The sequence below is a fragment of the Solanum verrucosum genome, unplaced genomic scaffold (assembly GCF_900185275.1).
Source record: "Solanum verrucosum unplaced genomic scaffold, falcon-dt-bn FXZP01000252.1, whole genome shotgun sequence".
NCBI lineage: Eukaryota > Viridiplantae > Streptophyta > Magnoliopsida > Solanales > Solanaceae > Solanum > Solanum verrucosum.
The window spans coordinates 617,629-637,881 of record NW_026019988.1 but is presented as its reverse complement, the minus strand read 5'-3'; the positions used below and the strand labels follow the sequence as shown (position 1 = coordinate 637,881).

At 33.5% G+C, this 20,253-nt stretch overlaps 2 protein-coding genes across 2 annotated transcripts; one reads left to right on the top strand and one right to left on the bottom strand.

The window, feature by feature from the left end:
- Nucleotides 1-825: 825 nt before the first annotated feature.
- On the top strand, nucleotides 826-2,838 carry LOC125819043 (zeatin O-glucosyltransferase-like). Its single transcript, XM_049498556.1, has one exon. The coding sequence runs from the start codon at nucleotides 886-888 to the stop codon at nucleotides 2,653-2,655; it is 1,770 nt and encodes a 589-aa protein (XP_049354513.1). The 5' UTR covers nucleotides 826-885; the 3' UTR covers nucleotides 2,656-2,838.
- A 428-nt stretch (nucleotides 2,839-3,266) lies between these two features.
- Nucleotides 3,267-4,829, bottom strand: LOC125818619 (zeatin O-glucosyltransferase-like). Its single transcript, XM_049498121.1, has one exon. The coding sequence runs from the start codon at nucleotides 4,759-4,761 to the stop codon at nucleotides 3,373-3,375; it is 1,389 nt and encodes a 462-aa protein (XP_049354078.1). The 5' UTR covers nucleotides 4,762-4,829; the 3' UTR covers nucleotides 3,267-3,372.
- Between the last annotated feature and the right edge of the window lie 15,424 nt (nucleotides 4,830-20,253).

Sequence of the window (20,253 nt, the reverse complement as noted above, 5' to 3'; positions counted from 1 at the left end):
TCTAGTCAGCTTACACATACTTTAATTGTTGTATCGAGTATATCTATTGTCTCTCACTAACACATATATCGAATAGTTTCTGTCAATAATAAAAACAATATTTAATAAACAATGCATTCAACATTTAAAGAAGGGAATAAATGAACATTCTTTGAAATGATTTCTATTAAAAATAAAAAGACACAATCTATACTATGTTAGTAATAAAACTCAATTAAATTAGCATATTGCTACAAGTCGTTTTGACGAGTTTTTTTTTTTTTTTAAATAAAATATTATATTCATGATAATCTCGTACAACTAGTATGAATTTATATATATTTGTGTTATTTCCCTATTTTTGCATAATATAATTTTTTGACCCAGCGATATTAAGTAATTACACTGTTTAGTTTAAACCTTTAAGATGACTCCACCTCTAATTTCAATCGACCAAAATTTAGGTAGATATAAAGAAACGATCAAACACTTCTTATTTACGTTAAGATTTAAACCTTATTTTCAAAACTTGCAGCACTATTTTATTTATAGGTGGATATAAATCAAAAATCAAATCAAACCTAACTTTCAAAATTTTGCATCTAATATCTTTTTTTTTTGTTGATATCAAAATCAAATTTTAAAATACTGATTTGAATATCGAACGTCCATCCATGACTTTATGGAAGGTGTGAGTGAGAACCTTTCATGAAAACAAAATTTGTCATGCTTGTTTCTTTGCCATTAGCTATGTTTCTTGTCATTAGTTATATGTCCTTTTGCAACTTGCATGAATAATTTTGTGGTTCTACTTTATTTGATTCTTTATAAAAGTTATCTTCTTTTTATTCATTCAAAAAGTATAATTTTGTGTAGTACTAGAGATCTTTATTCTAATATAGCTCAATGGCTGAAAAAATTACCTCAAAAAGTACACATGGCCAAAATATTGTGCAAGAAGAAACCAGGGGCGGAGCTACAGACGAAGGGTGGTCAGTTGGCCAAAATGGTCCGAAAGACGACGAGAAAGGAGCTATAGTTGACGAAGGGGGGTCAGTCGGCCAAAATATTGCGCAAGATGTCGGTGGTAAAGGAGGGTCAGTTGAACACCCTTTGCCAAAAAATCACACTATAGTGAAACTCCTGACTCCACCAATGCTAGACAATGCTCGGGTAGCTATGCAAGACAACGTCAATGGCGAAGTTACAACCAACGTCGAAGGAGGAGGATCAGTTGGACACCCTTTGCCAGAAAATCACACTATAGCGAAATTCCTGATTCCACCACTGCAAGACGACGCCCGGGTGGCTGTGGTCATGGTGCCACTTCCAGCACAAGGCCATCTCAACCAACTCCTCCATCTCTCTAGGCTCATTTCCATGTACAATATTCAAGTCCATTACATTGGAATCACATCACACATTCAACAAGCGAAAATTAGAGCTCATGGCTTTGATCCACTCACTATAACAAAAATTCATTTCCATGAATTTCATCAAACACCTTCTTTTGAAACTCCCCTGCCTAATCCTAATGCTTCTTTCAAATTTCCAAACCAGTTAATGCCTTCATTTTACGCCACATTCCATCTCCGCGAGCCAGTTTGCTCGCTAGTACATGAACTTCTAAGCGCGAATCATCGCAAAGTTGTTGTCATTTATGACAGTTTGATGAAATTTGTAGTTCAAGATTTGCCACTAATACCAAACATAGAGTGCTACTGTTTCAATAGTACTTCAGCTTTTATGTCATATTCATACTATTGGGAACTCAAAGGAAAGCCTTTCCATCCCGGAACTGAAAATTACGAGGATATTCCAACAGTTGGAGATTCTTTTCCTCCAGAGTTTTGGGAATTTTTGAAGATACAAGAACAATTTGATGGGAAGAACCATATTAGTGGTGAACTTTACAATTCATCAAGAGTGATTGAAAGTTTGTACCTTGATTTAATGGCCAAAGAATATGATGGTATGAAGCAATGGGCTATAGGTCCATTCAACCCCATGGAGTCACAAGAGAAGAGAAAAGACTCGAACAAACGCCACGAGTCCCTTGATTGGCTTGACAAACAAGAGCGCGACTCAGTTATTTTCGTGTCATTTGGCACGACTACTTCGTTGTGTGATGAAGAAATCAAAGTGCTCGCGATTGGACTAGAGAAGAGTTGCCAGAAGTTTGTTTGGGTGCTCCGAGATGCTGACAAAGGAGATGTTTTTACAAGTGAAGTTAGAAAAGCACAATTGCCTGAAGGATATGAAGAGAGAATAAAAGAAAGAGGGATTATAGTAAGAGATTGGGCACCACAATTGGAAATTTTAGCGCATAGTTCAACTGGCGGTTTTATGAGTCATTGCGGATGGAATTCGTGTATGGAGAGTATGTCCTTTGGAGTTCCTATAGCAGCATGGCCAATGCATTCAGATCAGCCAAGGAATTCTCAACTTGTAACAAAGTACTTGAAAATTGGACTAATTGTTAGGCCATGGGCGCGTCGTGATGAAGTTGTTACATCAGAGATAGTTGAAAATGCTGTGAAAACATTGATGGCTTCATCAGAGGGAGATGAGATGAGGAAAAGAGCTGCAGATTTGAGCAATGCTATCAAAAAGTCGACGGATGGGGGCATAAACCGCGCTGAGATGGATTCTTTCATCGCACACATTTCTCGTTGAAATCCGATATATGATTGTCCAGGAGTCTGTGAAATTCATAGAAGGTTGATATATTTCCAATTTACATATTATAATGGTAATGGAAATCGCGCTTCTATGCATGTAATACTATAGCTATTTCTATGTAATTCTTGTAGTCTCTTCTTTTTCAGTCACACATAAATAAAACACAAGTTATCCCTATAAAATCTATGGTTGAATCTTATTATTTCAACGAGTAATGTGAGTGATGAAGGTCCATCTAGCGCGGTTGATGCCATCATCCATCACTTATTTTTTGATAGCATTGCTCAAACTTGTTACTTTTTCCCTCATCTCATCTCCCTCTTTTGAAGTCATCAATGTTTTCACTCTATTTTCAACTATCTCTGATGTAACAAGTTCATCATAACGCGTCCATGGCCTAACAATTAGTCCAATTTTCAAGTACTTTGTTACAAGTTGAGAATTCCTTGGCTGATCTGAATGTATTGGCCAAGCTGCTATAGGAGCTCCAAAGGACATGTTCCCTTGATTCACTCCAATAGTAGTATTTATCGTGTCAATGCAGCGGAAAGGGATACATTTAATGAATTGAGAAGTTCACCACAGCTGATTTTGTAAAACAGATATTGCAAAGCATATAGGCAAACATTTATTCATGTTAAAACCAGATTAATTATCTGTTAAAAGAGAAGTACATAGCAATCATCTTACTAATAGCCATAAAAAGCAAGTCTATCTTGTGATATACGCGATGAAAGAATCCAACTCCATTCGAGAAGCACCCCCTTTCTCTGTGGACCGCCTTACTGCTTCTCCCAATTCTTCTGCTCTTTTCCTAATCGCATCACCTTCTTCTGATGCCATCAACTTCCTCACAACATTCTCAATGGCGGATGCACTCACCAGCTCCTCGCGTTTCTCCCACACCCTCACAATCAGGCCTATTTTCAACATTTCCGTAACCAAGAAACCATTTTTTGGTTGGTCAGAATGCATAGGCCAAGCAGCTATTGGCACTCCCATAGTAATACTCTCAATGCAAGAATTCCATCCGCAATGACTCATGAAACCCCCCGTGGACGAATGAGCCAAGATTTCTGGCTGTGGTGCCCATTCTCTCACCACTAACCCAACCCCTTTTACTCTTTCCTCAAATCCTTCCGGCAACTCAAGTCTTCTAGCTTCTCCGGTAAAGATATCACCTCTATCAGCATCTCTCAACACCCATAAAAACCTCTGTTTGCTCTGCTCTAATCCCATCGCGAGCTCCTTGATTTCCCTATCAGAAAATGAAGTTGTTGTTCCGAAAGATACATAAAGAACTGATCTTGGAGGTTGTTTGTTTAGCCACTCGAGACATATATCGTTCTTATTCGAGACACAATCGAGTTTAATAGGCAAAATTGGTCCAATTGCCCATTGTTTCTTCTCCTGTTTACTTGCTACTTGTGCAAGCAAATCAAGAAACTCACCTTCGATTACTTTACTTGTATTATGGATATCACCTGATCTATTATCCATATATGGCCTCTGAGAAGCTCCAAGATTCTTGATTTTATCTGTCAAAGTTCCTTCAATGGAAGGTAACTTTTTAAGTAATTCCTCTTCAAGCTTAAAAGGCATTCCCATAGACAATGATATGAAACAGTACAAAGTGAACACTGAAATGCAATTAAATACATATGATTCCGCGTTGTGCAAGGACGAAACATCCTGAACATTACAAGACATTAAAGAATCATGAACAACAACGACTCGTCTTGCTTTTGAGGAAATATCACATAAGAAGGAAGCAATGGACTCGCGAAGAAGCATAGAAGCATCCCATGATGGCTGAAGTTGTGATGGGAATTTGCTCGAGGCATTAAAGTCAGGTTGTGGTGAGGCAAATTCAGGAGTTGGGATGTCATGGAAATGGATTTTGGCTATGTCTGATGGATTTAAGGCGTTGGCTCGAACACGAGCTTGACGATTATGTATAGCTGAGCCAACATAATAGACAGGAAGATCATATGATGAGGAGATTAAACAGGATAGTTGAAGAAGTTGATTGAGATGGCCTTGTGCTGGAAATGGAACCATGACTATAGCTACTTCATCTTGCTGTATGTTGCTACACATGTTAGTGGAAATATCGAAAATTCGTACTTCTGTCGGATCCTCCCTAACAGCTAATTGCTTTAAAAAGTCTAATGAAATCTGATAAGACTTGAAAATTTTGATGATCTTCCAAGAAAAAGTTGTTCTTGAAAGGTGTATAAATCTTGAAATGTCAGATGATGATAATACAAAGAAAATAAGGTATGTCATTATGTCATAAAACTTGTTTTTATCTTAGATAATAATATAATATATCCATTATTATTTGAGTGGTGCAATAATAATATACCATTATAATAATAATTATTTGTTTTTTACACGTTAATCGATAACAACAGATAACTTTTTAGTGGAAAAACTAATTTCCATTGTGATTAGTGGCTAAATCAGAATTTTCATTAAGGGCAAAGGCGAAGCTAGCCTGCGAAGTACAGATTCGGAACAACTTTGGTGATCCAAACCATATATTTTTGTTGAGAAAATTCAATGACTATATATATATGTAATGAACTTCAAAATTCAAAAACTTCAAATTCTGAATTTATCTTTAACTAAGGAGATTCAAAATATAATGAAGTAAAATAGAGAATTATGGAAATTTAACTATGAATTGGTATGTATGTTTGTTAATTATAACTAATCATAATTTTTTTTCCAACTAATGCATGTCTTAATCCATCCTTTTCATATGTCTTTATCACCATTCTTGATTTTGTTACTCTTTAGAAAAATCAGAAATAACAAAAATAGTTTCGTCTTGTACTATCTAAAGTCAGTTATATGGACCCACACACGTTTACGCCCTTTTTAAATAAAAAAATCGATTGTTTGTCCATTCATGATTGTCCATTCTTGAGTATCATTCTTGTGCGGAAGTCATGCAAACCTTTTCTTTATCTTTCCAATTTTATTGTTCACTCTCGATTCACTCAATTTGAAACTTAGTGGATTATATGGATCCACTCTACTATTCTTTTCCACTTAAACATCAGTCCTTTATCCATGACAAGGTTCGAACTTGTAGCCTATGCCTAACCTATAAATTTCAGATTACGCTTTCAGTGGCGGATCTATGCAGAGGTTTGGGGGTGCCACGCCACCCCCGAACTTCGACGGAAACTCTATATATACATAGGTATATATATATATATATATATATAATATTTATATAAATATAAAGCGTGCCACCCATAGAACAAAACTGTCTTGTGGTGCCATGGTAGGAGGGCAATTTTAGAAAGTTGATGTTGCGGGTTCGAATCCCATTTGTACCTATTTTTTTGAGAAATTTGATGCAGACGTTTTTTAAGAAAAAAAAAAAAAGGCTCCAAGCACCTTTTTTTAAGGAAAAACAGTTGGCACAATTTTTATTTTTATTTTTTTATAATTGTTATTGACTTAAATTAAATTAATTACATTATTACTCCTTTGACTTTTCTTTTATTTGATTAAATACTTAATAAAAGTGTAATATCTTATTATTTACATTTTATTGATTGATTTATGATATATATCGAAAAGACAAATAATTTAATCAAATATAAAATTAATTTAATCGATAAGTCTATTTGACACCCACGAACTCTAAATCCTGGATCCGCCACTGATTACCATTAAACCAAAGCTCTAGAATTTGGCAAAGAATTTTGGAGTTTTGTACAATTGCAAGAAAGTTCACGTCAAATGACTTGGCTTGTTGTCCAAAAGAAAAGAGACGAGCACAAAAGTTAAGAAGAAAGAAACAAAATGTGTATGGATATAAAAAAAAAAGGAAAAAAACAACTTTATCTGCAATGGAGTTAAAGTTTTCAAACTTTATATTAAATGATATAGAAAAGACATAAAGTCACCATCGAAGTTGTTTCAGATTTTTAAAAAGACACTTTAATTTTGAAACCGTTCTATTACCCCACTAAATAATTTTGTACAGATATTATTATATTATTTTTATGATTGGTGTGTAAACACACTTACTTGTTAAAATCTGAGGCTGATCGAAAAATAATAGAATAATATCTATTCAAAATTATTTAGTGGGATAATAGGACGGTGCAAAGTTAAGGTGTCTTTTTGAAAATTCGAGACAACTTCAATGGTGACTTTATGTCTTTTCTCTAAATGATATAATGAGTGTTTTCACAATCAGTTAACATGTTATATCAACTCCTACTAAATAAAGTGACCTAATTTGCGTACATATTTTGACATAATACGTATATACACCTTTTAATTTGGTTTCAGCTGATATCTATGCCCTCCAATTTTGAGTATGCACAAATAGGTACTTAAACTTGTATATAATTGCACAAATAGATACATTCATCCTACGAGGTGTCCTACATGACAATTTTGTGTCCGATGTGTCTTCCTACATATCTTAGCCATATAGGACATTACTTGTTCAATTTTATACAAGTTTAAGTGTCTACTTGTGTACATCCAAAGTTGAAGGGTGTAGATGTAAGCTGAAGCTAGGTTAAAGGGGATATTTATGAATTATGCCTATTTTTTTTTATGCCGTCAATGCATAGACTCATCTGTAGTATAGTGAGACTTCTCTATAACGAAAATTTCATTATAGCATTGCTCAAATTTTCTGCTCTTTCCCTCATCCGTTGAAGCCATCAAAGTTCTCATAGCGTTTTCAACCATATCTGATATAACATGTTCAACATGACGTGCCAATTTTTAGATACTCTTTCCGTTTCAATTTGTTTGTTTTACTTTTCTTTTAAGTTGTTTTAAAAAATGTGTCTTTCCTTTTTTGGAACTCTTTCCTTTCAGTTTTTCACGTAACATATTTATGATCACAAGATTAAAGAACATTTTGATACATTCAACATAACTTAAGTGTAAGACCACAAGATTTGCAAGTCTTCTTTATTGGCTCGACAAACAAGAACCAAACTCAGTTAGTTTCGCTAATTGTTACTTCTCTAATTGTTAAAAACGTGAAAAAATGGTTAACATTGATTAGACCCTTAATTGGGTGAAGAAAAACGTGGCTAGGCTTAGCAAGGACGGGAAAAGATCAAACTACCCCTCTAAAAATGATTGAGGTGCCTTTAAAAGAGAGGCTTCACTGAAATGGACATAACTTTTTACTCCGAGCTCAAAATTAAGAAAACTTGGCGGTGTTGGAAAAAGGACTCAAAGACATTTAATTTGATAGGTCATGGGCCACCCAATTCTTTATGTTCTAAAAGATACAGTTATTTGAAGTTGACCCAAAACTTAAAATTGATGGGTGACTTGCACGAATCCCTCTTTAACCCTTTTCAAAGTCCGAGGTTACATAATCCTTCTTTAAATAGATCTTATTCTTAATCATAACAGTTGTGGTTCAAAATGGTATAACATTACCATTTGGTATCAATAGACACTACAGTATTTTATACTCCCTCTGTCCACTTTTATTTGTCATGTTGCGCTTTTCGAAAGTCAATTTGACTAATTTTTAAAGTTAAATTAGATTACGTTAATTCGATATTTTTTTAAAAAAAATTAGATATTCAAAAACTATACGAAAAGTACTATAAGTTGCAATTTTTTGCATATCAATATGATGAAAATATACATCGTAAAATGTTAGTCAAAGTTCTTATTGTTTGACTCTAAAAAAGGAAACCATGACAATTAATTGTGGACGGAGGGAGTACTAATAATATCACTACTTTTATATTAATATGTATATACCATGTATGACCTATAATAGTTTTAAAGTAATTCTATTGTCTGTATGAATACACCATGTGTTAAGTTAACAATATGACTCAATATTTATCAATAAATAACACGAATCTGTACCGTATTTTTAATTAATATTCAACCATTTAATATACAAACAGTTATACCAATTATAGAAATAATGTTATACCAATACCATATTTTTAATTAATATTCAACCATTTAATATACAAACAGTTATACCAATTATAGAAATAATGTTATACCAATAATTATTATAAAATATACCAATATATATGAAATTATTTTAAATTTTAACATCTAATTTTCGTCAAAAAAATATTTTATACCATAAAAAAACTAACTTTAACAGTTTGATATATTTCAATTGTAACTTAACATTTCGAATTAGTAATCACTTTTAAAGTTGGTACATAATTTGATATATTTAAATTGTAACACAAAACTACTCTTATATTACACTACTAAAAAACTGTCAAAAAACGACGGCCAAAAGCGACGGACTGCGTCGCTTTTTTGGTCAAAATCGACGGAAAAGTGACGCAGTCACCTCCATCGCTTTTTAGCATGATGCTTTTCAAAAGCGACGCTATCCGTCGCGTTTTGACTATTTTTTTTAACATAAGTGACGGACTCCGTTGCTTTATTTCAATTTTCATTTTTTTATTTCTAAAAGGCGACGCATTCCGTCGCTTTTCTGGAAATTTTATTTTTGAAAATCCTTGAAAAGCGACGGAAAAAACCACGTTGTCCGTCGCTTTTCCTGTAATATTTTTGACAGCAGAAACTGGCAATTTCTGCTGCCCACCTGCAAATGCAATTCAATTCAATTCTACACTATTCAGCACAATCAAACACACACAATTCTAAACAATCTAAATAAAACATAAAACAACAAACTTAAAATAACATTCAAAAGTATCTACATCACAAATTAAAGACTTATAAAGTCTTTCAAAATTTCAAAAAGTTCATAAATGTCTAGAGATCTAAACTAGAGAGTGAGTTCTACATAATCATCCTCATCAATCTCGTCGTCGATGTCATCGGGAGACGAAGTAGTAGGTCGACGAGCAAGGTTCATCACTTGTTCTTTGATTTGATGAACGGTCTCACTCATGCTTTCTTGTTTAGCTACTCTTCTCCACTCTAAATCTGCCAGTGCCGCTGTAAGTATAGCTATTTGAGCCAACATAGTAGCAATCTGAACACCGTCAAGTGCCTCGGCTTGACGTGACGATCCAATTCCTTCTAAGCCTGACTAGAGTCATCTTACATCGTTTCGAGAGCCTAGACCATAGACTCTACCCTTGTGTGTCCCCCCTATCACTTTTTCTTTCCAAATCAGGGTGGAAAGTTCAGGTGTCAATTGGACCGAATTATCTAGATTCTCAATGACGTAGTGATGAAACTCCTTCTGCATATTAAATTTAAAAATTAACATCAATATATATACTGATATACATATCATAAATATACTGACTATTAATATATATTATTCATATTAAATAATTTACAAAAGTTCGTTTGGCCCTTTCCTCCACCCACACATCCGGATCCGACTCATTTTCTTTTTTTCTGACATGAGTCTTCTTGAAAACCCCCGGTTCAATAGGAGTGCGTCCCAATTCTTTTTCCTATAAATTAAAATTAAAATTTATAACGATATATATGAATCAACTAATTATATATTTAAAAGTTTGAATTAGAACTTACCATCTCTCGTGCAATTGTTCCAACGGTCTTTGCACCTCCGGGGTGCAACGAGCCACCCTTAAGACTACCTCTAGCCTTTTTGGCTTGTTCTGATATTGCCTTAAACTTGTATGTGTTCCAATACTGACCCAATTCATCAAAAACATGAGGCAACATCCAACCGGGACGTTCACCACTATCCCGAACTTTCTTTAGCCAGCTAGACAGTCTGACGGATGCCTTCCTCTCAAATGTGGTCCCAATGACCAAATTGTACCTCGACTCCCAAGTACACACAGTCTGAAAAAAATAATTGAATAACGTTAATTAGATCGATAGTGAAAAAAAAGTGAAGTATACTAAACTTCACTAAAAAATATATACCTTAAAGTTGTTAAACTTCGCCTGGCATATACTGTTTGGAATCTCGCTCCAAGAGTGATAAGCCTATGTATAGAGTCTTCTAACACAGTCTTTTAAAGCCCGAGCAACATTTTTTGCAGGATGCCACCTGCAAAACACATAATAAATATGTTCGTTCATGAATAATATATTAAAGTATAAGAAATAAATAAAATAAACTAACAAATAGATAACAAAACAAACTTACGATGATCTGTCTGGCTCAATCATGACTCTACCAAGTCTGTCCTTCTGGCCAAGAACTAGAGCATGCATCGTATCATCTGGTGTAGCATTAGGTGTAGCTGTAGGCGAGGGTGATACATCAGGATGCACAAAACGTTGAGTCAATGGAGGCATACCGGCCATAGCATCGACTGCTCGCTACTAGAATCTCCAATCCTCATGACAGATAACTGAGGAGATGTACCTGTGGGAGATGGAGTACCTGCCGATAAAGGTCGTGCTCGACGAAGAGCCTGTAAAGGTAGGTCCTCGTTGTGTCATGAAGGCAATGCATGTGAAGTAGAGGAAGCATCGACTGGTCGACGGTAATTAGGATAATATTGTCGAGGATCTGCCTGTACCAAACGGAACAACAAATAAATGAGTATCATGGCTGATGCGCTCTAGCGCAGAAGAAATAGATCTTGCAATATCCTCAGGATCTATGGGTCTCCTAGACTTCTTCTTCTTAGCCTGTTTAGTTTGGCCAACTCCAAGATGCTCGCGATATCTATCACCGTCACCGCCTGATGACATCTGTATCCAAATTTTACATGTATAATATATATAAAAATCATAAATTAAATAAAATTAGCAAAATACACTAACTTACACACACACACACACACACACATATATTATACATGTAAACTTGCATACAGATTTCCTACATGACACATCATCACCAAAATAAAAAGAATAAAACCACTAGTTTCTCTCCCAATATGACCTTGAACAACTGATCTTTCGATCCTTCCCCTTTGCTTAATCGTTTGCTTGGAACTGCCAATTTTTCTGCATGTATATATGTATATATATCTTAATAAAAGACTTGGTGAATATAAATAACTTAGTGAATGTTTCAAATGGATACATCCATCTTGTTTGAACCGGACCTCCGAGGCGGGCCTCTTGTACAAGGTGAATTAGAAGATGCTCCATCACATAAAAAAAACACATGAAAATATCTTCTCCAACTTAATAGTAGTAATAAGAATATTTTCCTCCATCCTGTCTAAACTACTCTCCAACAACTTTCCAGAACACAAATCTTTAAAAAGAAGACTTATCTCTGTGATTGGTTTCCATATCCTTTCGGGTAGATGACTAAAAGTGATAGGAATTAAAGTTTCCATGAACACATGACAATCATGACTTTTCATACCTATCAATTTTCCTTCATACATATCTTCCCGCTTTCCTAAATTCAAAGCATAACCCTCCGGCATCCTCAAATTTTTAACTCACTCAATAATTTCACGTTTCTCATCCAATGTGAATGAAAAGTTGGCTTTGGGCTTAACTATTTTACCATTATGTAAATCCTGCAACCATAACTCTTTTCTCCTACAATATTCCTTTATGTCCATTCTAGCTTTTGAATTGTCTTTTGTCTTACCCTTAACATTCATCACTGTGTTAAACAAATTGTCAAAATAATTTTTTTCAATGTGCATCACATCAAGATTATGTCGTAGCAGATTGTCCTTCCAATACGGCAACTCTCAAAATATGCTTTGTTTGGTCCAATTATGTTCAACATCATATTCAGGAATTCTAGAAGGTGAAACTTCTGTAACTTTAGGTAATTGGAAACTCTCTCCCAAATTTGATGCTCTGTGAGTAATAGAGGTGGGGGTCACTTTAAACCTTATTTTTCCTAAATGCATTTTTCATCTTTCTAAACTCATGGTCCATTGGCAAGAACTGACGATGACAATCAAACCATGTATTTTTTCTGCCATGTTTTAAAGTGAATGCCTTACTATTTTCCATGCAATATGGACATGCTAGCTTTCCATCTGTCATCCAACCAGACAACATCCCGTATGCAGGAAAATCATTAATAGTCCACATTAAAGAAGCACGCATAACGAAATTCTGCTTAGTTGATATTTCATATGTCAAAACACCTTCAAACCACAATTGTTTGAGCTCATCTATCAATGGTTGTAGATAGACATCAATCAAACCTTTTGGATTACGGGACCTGAAATAATACAACTTAGAAAGATGTAGGGACTGGTCATGCACATTTCAGGAAGAAGAAATACCGGCCAGCATGAATAAGGCGAAGCAGAATTAGAGAATGGTGCGAAACCATCTACATATAACCCCAATCTAACATTTCTTGGCTCACTAGCAAAATCAGGATATACATTATCAAAATGCTTCCATGCTTCACTATCAGATGGATGAGACAAGATACCTAGCGACCTTCTATATTCACGATGCCATCTCATATGTGGGGCAGACCTCATCGATGCATACAACCTCTTTAACCTAGGAATGAGAGGTAGATAATGCATCGCCTTAACTGGGACCATCTTTCCAGCCAAAGTCCTCTTATAACGAGCATGTCCACAAAACTTACAATTTCTAATTCACTATCAGTCTTGTAAAACAACATGTAGTCATTAACACAACAATGAATTCTATCATACGTCAATCCTAACTTGGAAACCAAACACTTTGCCTGATAGAAGTTCTTAGGTATGTTAAACTCCGGATTAACTAGTTCACCCAAAAGATCAACCATTGAGTCCATAGTCGCATTAGGAACATTCCAATCTAATTTAATATTCATTAATCTAACCGCAACTGACAAGGTAGAATGCGGACCCCTTCACATCGTGGACGACTAGACTCTTCTAATTGATCATAGAAGCGTCTTGCTTCTTTATTATAAGCTTTATCAAAATATTGTTCTAGTTCCATCCCACCTTGAACGCATCATTAATCATTTCATGAACCCTATCATGTTCAACCCTAATTTGACCATGTGGTGTAATCATATTATATTCATCCACAGACATCGAATTATAAAACATACCATTCAATCCATCTATTTCTCCATGATCAATCCATACAAAATACCTACGCTTAAATCTATTACAGTACAAATGAACCATAACTGTATCTGGTTTATAAAATTTTAAGCACTTACATGCACTACAAGGACACCTAACCAATCCATTATTCTTGAAAATGTCAAGTGTCATTGTATGTTCAATAAAATCTCTAACACTGTCAATAAACTCAGGTTTCAAACCAACACCAGTTTCATAATGCATATTATACATCCACAAACGATGATCCATCTACAAAAATATAGATATTCAATTAGTTTTGACTTAATTCCAACAACTAAATCCACCAACTAAACCACATTATTTATTTTAACTTATTTAAACAACTTAACAATTTTTTAACTTTAACTAGTTTAATATTGACTTAATTCCAACAACTAAATCCACCAACTAAATCACAATATTTATTTTACCTTATTTAAACTACTTTAACTGTAGTTTAATTTTGACTTATTAGAATAACTAAATCCACCAACTAAACCACATTATTTATTTGAACTTATTTACACAACTTAACAACTTGACCTAGTTTAGTTTTGACTTAATTCCAACAACTAAATCCACCAACTAAACCACATTATTTATTTTAACTTATTTAAACAACTCAACAACTTTTTAACTTTAACTAGTTTAGTTTTGACTTAATTCCAACAACTAAATCCATCAACAAAACCACATTATTTAATTTAACTTATTTAAACAACTTTAACTAGTTTAGTTTTGACTTAATTCCAACAACTAAATCACATTATTTATTTTAACTTATTTAAACAACTTAACAACTTTAACTATAGTTTAATTTTGACTTAATACAACAACTAATCCACCAACTAAACCACATTATTTATTTGAACTTATTTACACAACTTAACAACTTGACCTAGTTTAGTTTTGACTTAATTCCAACAACTAAATCCACCAACTAAACTATATTATTTATTTTAACTTATTTAAACAACTTAACAACTTTTTAACTTTTACTAGTTTAGTTTTGACTTAATTCCAACAACTAAATCCATCAACAAAACCACATTATTTAATTTAACTTATTTAAACAACTTTAACTAGTTTAGTTTTGACTTAATTCCAAAAACTAAATCCACCAACTAAACCACATTATTTATTTGAACTTATTTACACAACTTAACAACTTTAACTAGTTTAGTTTTGACTTAATTCCAACAACTAAATTCACCAACTAAACCTCATTATTTATTTGAACTTATTTAAAAACTTAACAACTTTTTAACTTAAACTAGTTTAGTTTTGACTTAATTCCAACAACTAAATCCATCAACAAAATCACATTATTTAATTTAACTTATTTAAACAACTTAAAAACTTTTTAACTTTAACAACTTAACAACTTTTTAAAGCTAAGTGTCAACACTAGATGGACACAAATCGATCTTGCAAGAAAATCAATTTTGTCATCAATAGGATCAACTAGTGTTGGTACTTATGCTTAACAATTATATTATTTCTAAAGTTAAAGCTAAGTGTCAACACTAGATGGACACAAATCGATCTTGCAAGAAAATCAATTTTGTCATCAATAGGATCAACTAGTGTTGGTACTTATGCTTAACAAATATATTATTTCTAAAGTTAAAGCTAAGTGTCAACACTAGATGGACACAAATCGATCTTGCAAGAAAATCAATTTTGTCATCAATAGGATCAACTAGTGTTGGTACTTATGCTAAACAAACACATTATTCCTAAATTAAAGCTTAATATCAACACTAGATGGACACAAATCGATCTTGCAAGAAAATCAATTTTGTCATCAATAGGATCAACTAGTGTCGGTACTTATGCTAAGCAAACACATTATTCCTAAATTAAAGTTTAATATCAACACTAGATGGACACAAATCGATCTTGCAAGAAAATCAATTTTGTCATCAATAAGATCAACTAGTGTTGGTACTTATGCTTAACAAACACTTGATGGACACAAAAAAATTATCACAAAGTTAATTGAGTTCAAAGTTCAATTATTAAGTTCAAATTAATTGAGGTCATCAAGAATTAGTTATTAAGTTCTAAGCTCAATGTTCAAGTTCTAAATTCCAGCTCAAGTTCTAATTTCAAGTTCAAGTCTAAGTTCAACTTCAAATTCTAAGTTCAAGTTCAAGTCTAAGTTCAACTTCAAATTCTAAGTTCAAGTTCAAGTTCTAAGTTCAAGTTCAAGTTCAACTTCTAATTTCAAGTTCAAGTTCATGACATTCAAACATTCATCATCTATACTCATAACACTTCATGAATTACTAATTTCTAACTTCAAATTAACACTTTACTAACTAACAATCAATCAAATCCAAAAAAATCTCAATTCAACCTCAAATAACATATTCTCAAGTTTAAACTAGTCCTAAAATCAAAAAATTCTAATTCTTCACTAACTAACAATGCCCAATTTTTTTTAAAAAAACCCTAAAATAAAAATCTTCAATTCTCTATACCTAACTAACAATAATCAAATCAAATTAACAATTGAATAACACAACCCAACAAACAAAAACAATAATATACTAACAAACAATCAATTATAATAACTAGAATTGAAAAAAAATAAAATTAACACTTACCTTAACAAATTAGGAGAGGCAGCTGCTGTTGACACCCAATTTTGGCTCTCCACATTTAACTATAGTAAATAATAATAATAATAATAAAATATATATGTTATGAAATTTTTATAGGAATACAAAAAAATATTTTTTTAATTATTTATTTGACTTGACAAATTTATTTCATAAATGTTATTTCTTATAAAATATTATATTACCACTTACTTTCTCATTTTTTAAATAAATGTTGTTCTTCCTAAGAATTGAATCTATTGTGGTTCAAATATAATTCCTTTTGTCGCAATAGATATTTTTCGTACATTTATTAAAATTAGAAAGCTTAGTTAATGGATGATTTACTAATTTATATTAATTTAATTTTAAGAGTGACTAATTTTATCAAATAAGCTAATCTTGCAAAATAATTATCACTTATGGCTATTTAATAAAGAAAGTAGTTATAATTTAAATGAATTTAATTTGAGCAAATTTGGCAATCCAAGTCTTATTAAACCGGCCAATCCATGTATGCCACGTAGGCGAGCACATGGATTGTGCTTCTTTAGATTCGATCTCAGCCTTACAATCTAATCTAATGGCCTTAAATTAATTCATCCTTTTACTATTATATATATATATATATATTATTTTTTTAACTCTTTATTTTTACCAACCGTCCGATCAAATGATCGGACGGCCCAAATTAAATCCCAATTTTTTCATCTTTTCCCAAAATAAGTACAATCCCATTGCCTGTCAAGCTTCTTCCCTTTCCCAGAAACGTTTCCTTTTTCCCCATACGTTTCTCTTCCCAAAAATTGCCCCTTTTCCATCAAACTCTTTTCCTCTCCTCTCCCATCGATCTCTCTCTCCTCTGCCATTGTTTCCGCCTACAGACCACCGGAAAATGGCAATTTCCGGTGGTCATCAATATATCTCCCCACGTCGTCCATCAATCACAGCCCCCTTCCCTATCAACTTTACATCTTTTCTGATTTTATTTTGACCCAAAGAAAGCCTAGAAGTCTTGACCATCATCATTGCTCCGCCTGAAAAGTGGGGATGCGAAGAACCAACGGATTTTTGGTTCGTCTTACCCTTAATCTTATGAGTATGAGAGTGGAATCCTCTCCCAAAATCGCCTATAAAAGGCAGGCGTCTTCCAATTCGGAAATCATTCATGAATATCCAAAAAAAAAAACAATCCGTAAGAGGTTCAAAAATCACCCAGCAATAGAGAGAGTGCAACAGATTCTAAAGTGATCTCTGCTCTCTGTTTTGTTCTTCTTTGAGTTGAAGTTCGAGTTTCGAAGTTGAAATCTCTGGACGTCAAAGCTTTAGTTTGCTGCTCAACATAAGGTAAAATCTTTTTCAATCCTCAATTCTTTTTTAGTTGGTATGTTTGTTCACTGATGGAAATAAGTTTAGTCTTAATGATATGAGCCTTTGTTTTTCTAGCATAACTTAAACCTCTTGACGTTTTTGATATCATACTGTTTGTCTCCATTTAAAATCGAATGTGTATTAACCTAAGGTTTCAAAGTAAAACTTGTTGTAGTTTCGAGGTGTATTTTTAGGATTGTTCTAAGCTTAGAAGTGAGTCTTGCTGATTTGTATCTATCTATTCATACATACCTATATTTTAGTTGAATATGTTGAAAGTTTAAACTAATTCGGGGCTGCTCGTTCTGATTCCTCTATAGAGTTACTCTCTAAAAAAAAATCCGTCAGTTTGATGTCTGTAAGTTGCAGAAATCCACTCATGTTGTCAATGAAACTCGAGTTGAAGTTGGCCTAGAAAACATAAGGCATGTTTATGCTACTGATCTTGAGTGTAAAAAAATATAATTTCGTTAAATGTTCAGCTTGATTTGTGTTGCTCCTGGCTCCTAAGTGCCATTGATGTTTTAGTCGATGTGTTACAACTTGAAAGCTGTATATGTTATCTTATTGTTTCAAAATTCTAATTCCATTTAAGGTTTGTGAATTCTCTACTTCAAACCCTGCTTACCTCTCCACTTGTAACTAGGTTCTTTTTGTATATATAAAAATATGTATTCTTAAAAGCATGAATGAAGTAGCGCTTAAAATCAGTCCCTCGCCTGCTACTATTTCAATTTTTCAATATGGAGTCGATTTCTGCTCTTATGTTGTTCTTCTTATGGATGGTAGTGTGGAACTATTCAAATTAGAATAGATTCTTGATGTATTGGATTAGACCAATGCTTTTCTCTCAAGAGTATTGACACATAATAAATCTTTTTTTTTTTTCATTAGAACTCCATTTTATTCGCTAAAATAGCTAAGCTACGTATAGCATCCAAGCATATTCGATACTTTAGAAGTTCTGTCAAATTCTTGTCATTTGGCCTAGACTTTAAGCCTGTTAAAGCTCTTTAGGAACCAACTTGAAGTCTTCTCCCCTCTAACTTATTTATGTCGTTGATATGCGATATGTGAATTTCTTTTTTTTGCCTCTCTAAATAATATAGGGTTGTTAGCTTGTAATGTACGACTATTGGACGTAACAAAGCTCATATCGATTAACCGAATTAATCATTACTCGAGTATAATCAATCTTGATCTACTGGCCCCCTCATGTTTTATCTTTTCTTGGGAATATTTTGCTTATTGGTTTATAATGTTGTCATTTAAGTGTTACTCGCCGTGTTGGTATGTCCCTAGCTCCTTTCATTCTCTGTTTTATGCCTATTTTGGGGTGATTAACTCGATTGAATTTACACCTTGCTCTTTTATTGCATATATGTGTGATTGCCAAGCTTAAGCATATAGAATAATCGATATGAACCAAAATACACATCCATGGCAGGCACACTTTTCATATGTAGGTAGGAAGACATCATTTTATTCATAAAGTTGAAACAAAATTTGCCTTGATCAAATAATAACATTTTGTTGGTTGTTTGAGTTATTTTGAAGTCTAAAGTGCATTACATACTTGCTGGGAGATCTGCACACAAGCAGATTTTTGAATCTTCCCTTCATCTATAGTCTTACGCAATGGGATGTCTCGAGATCCCGTAATATTATGAATCGATAAGAAATAGCTGCTATTTTTATCATCTGGTCCTTCACATGTTAATAGGGATTTAAACTTTTAAATGATCATAGTGAGTATCTTTATGTTCTGTAACCAAGGATATTCCTATGAGAGTTTGAAATATCGAATATGTCAACAACAGTAGGCTGTCGCACGTGATCAGTTCGTGCATAGCTGCTGCTTTATCTTGTGAATTAGATGGACTAAATCTATTTTAATTAGCTTTATTTAATAGCCGGTAGAAGTATTTATAGCAGCCACTCTTTATCCCTTAGAAACTAGGTATAAGCATTAGATTGTTCTCTTCAGAAACTGTGTTATATTGTTTGTTTCCTTTGTTAGACTCAGAAAGAATAAACATATGTATTCCTATGCTTCAATAGACAATTGCAAACATTCTTAGCTCACTTAATGCGGCAAAAACAGATCTATAAATTTTGCACTCCTATGCTTTAATATGCTTCCTGACAATTTTGGAATTCCACTTGCTAATATTTTTATCTTATTTTTTGCACATGTACACTCGGGAGCGCATTTGGAGTTGTGGTACAACTCCGTTCATCTGTCCCAATCAGATTTGTGCTCATCGATACATTATAAGCTCGTGTCTAGCAGCCCTTATCGCATCAAAAGTGTCCAACGCTTCCCTCTCGCTTTCCTTGTCGTTTCAAAGCGTCATGTCCCTTATACACATATATGTGCTGCTATTTTTGACTAACATTTTCCATATTCTCGTATTTATGTTTATGCTTGCTCTTATTTTGTTTGGTTTGGAACAACTAAGATCGATGGTGAAGTATAGTCGCTCACCTCGCGTCCCTTTAGACATTGGGTTCATTTATAGTTATTTAGCTCGTAACAATATTTTCCAACTTAGTTTTATTTGTTACTGGACACTCTGTGGTCACAAAAGCATGTCTTTTCAAAGGGAGGAACTAGGGAACAATCTTTTCAAAATGTTAACTTCCTATTTCAG

Bases quoted from the DNA above. Each gene is read 5' to 3' on its own strand.
- LOC125819043 (XM_049498556.1), top strand. From the start codon at position 886: ATGGCTGAAAAAATTACCTCAAAAAGTACACATGGCCAAAATATTGTG.
- LOC125818619 (XM_049498121.1), bottom strand. From the start codon at position 4,761: ATGTGTAGCAACATACAGCAAGATGAAGTAGCTATAGTCATGGTTCCA.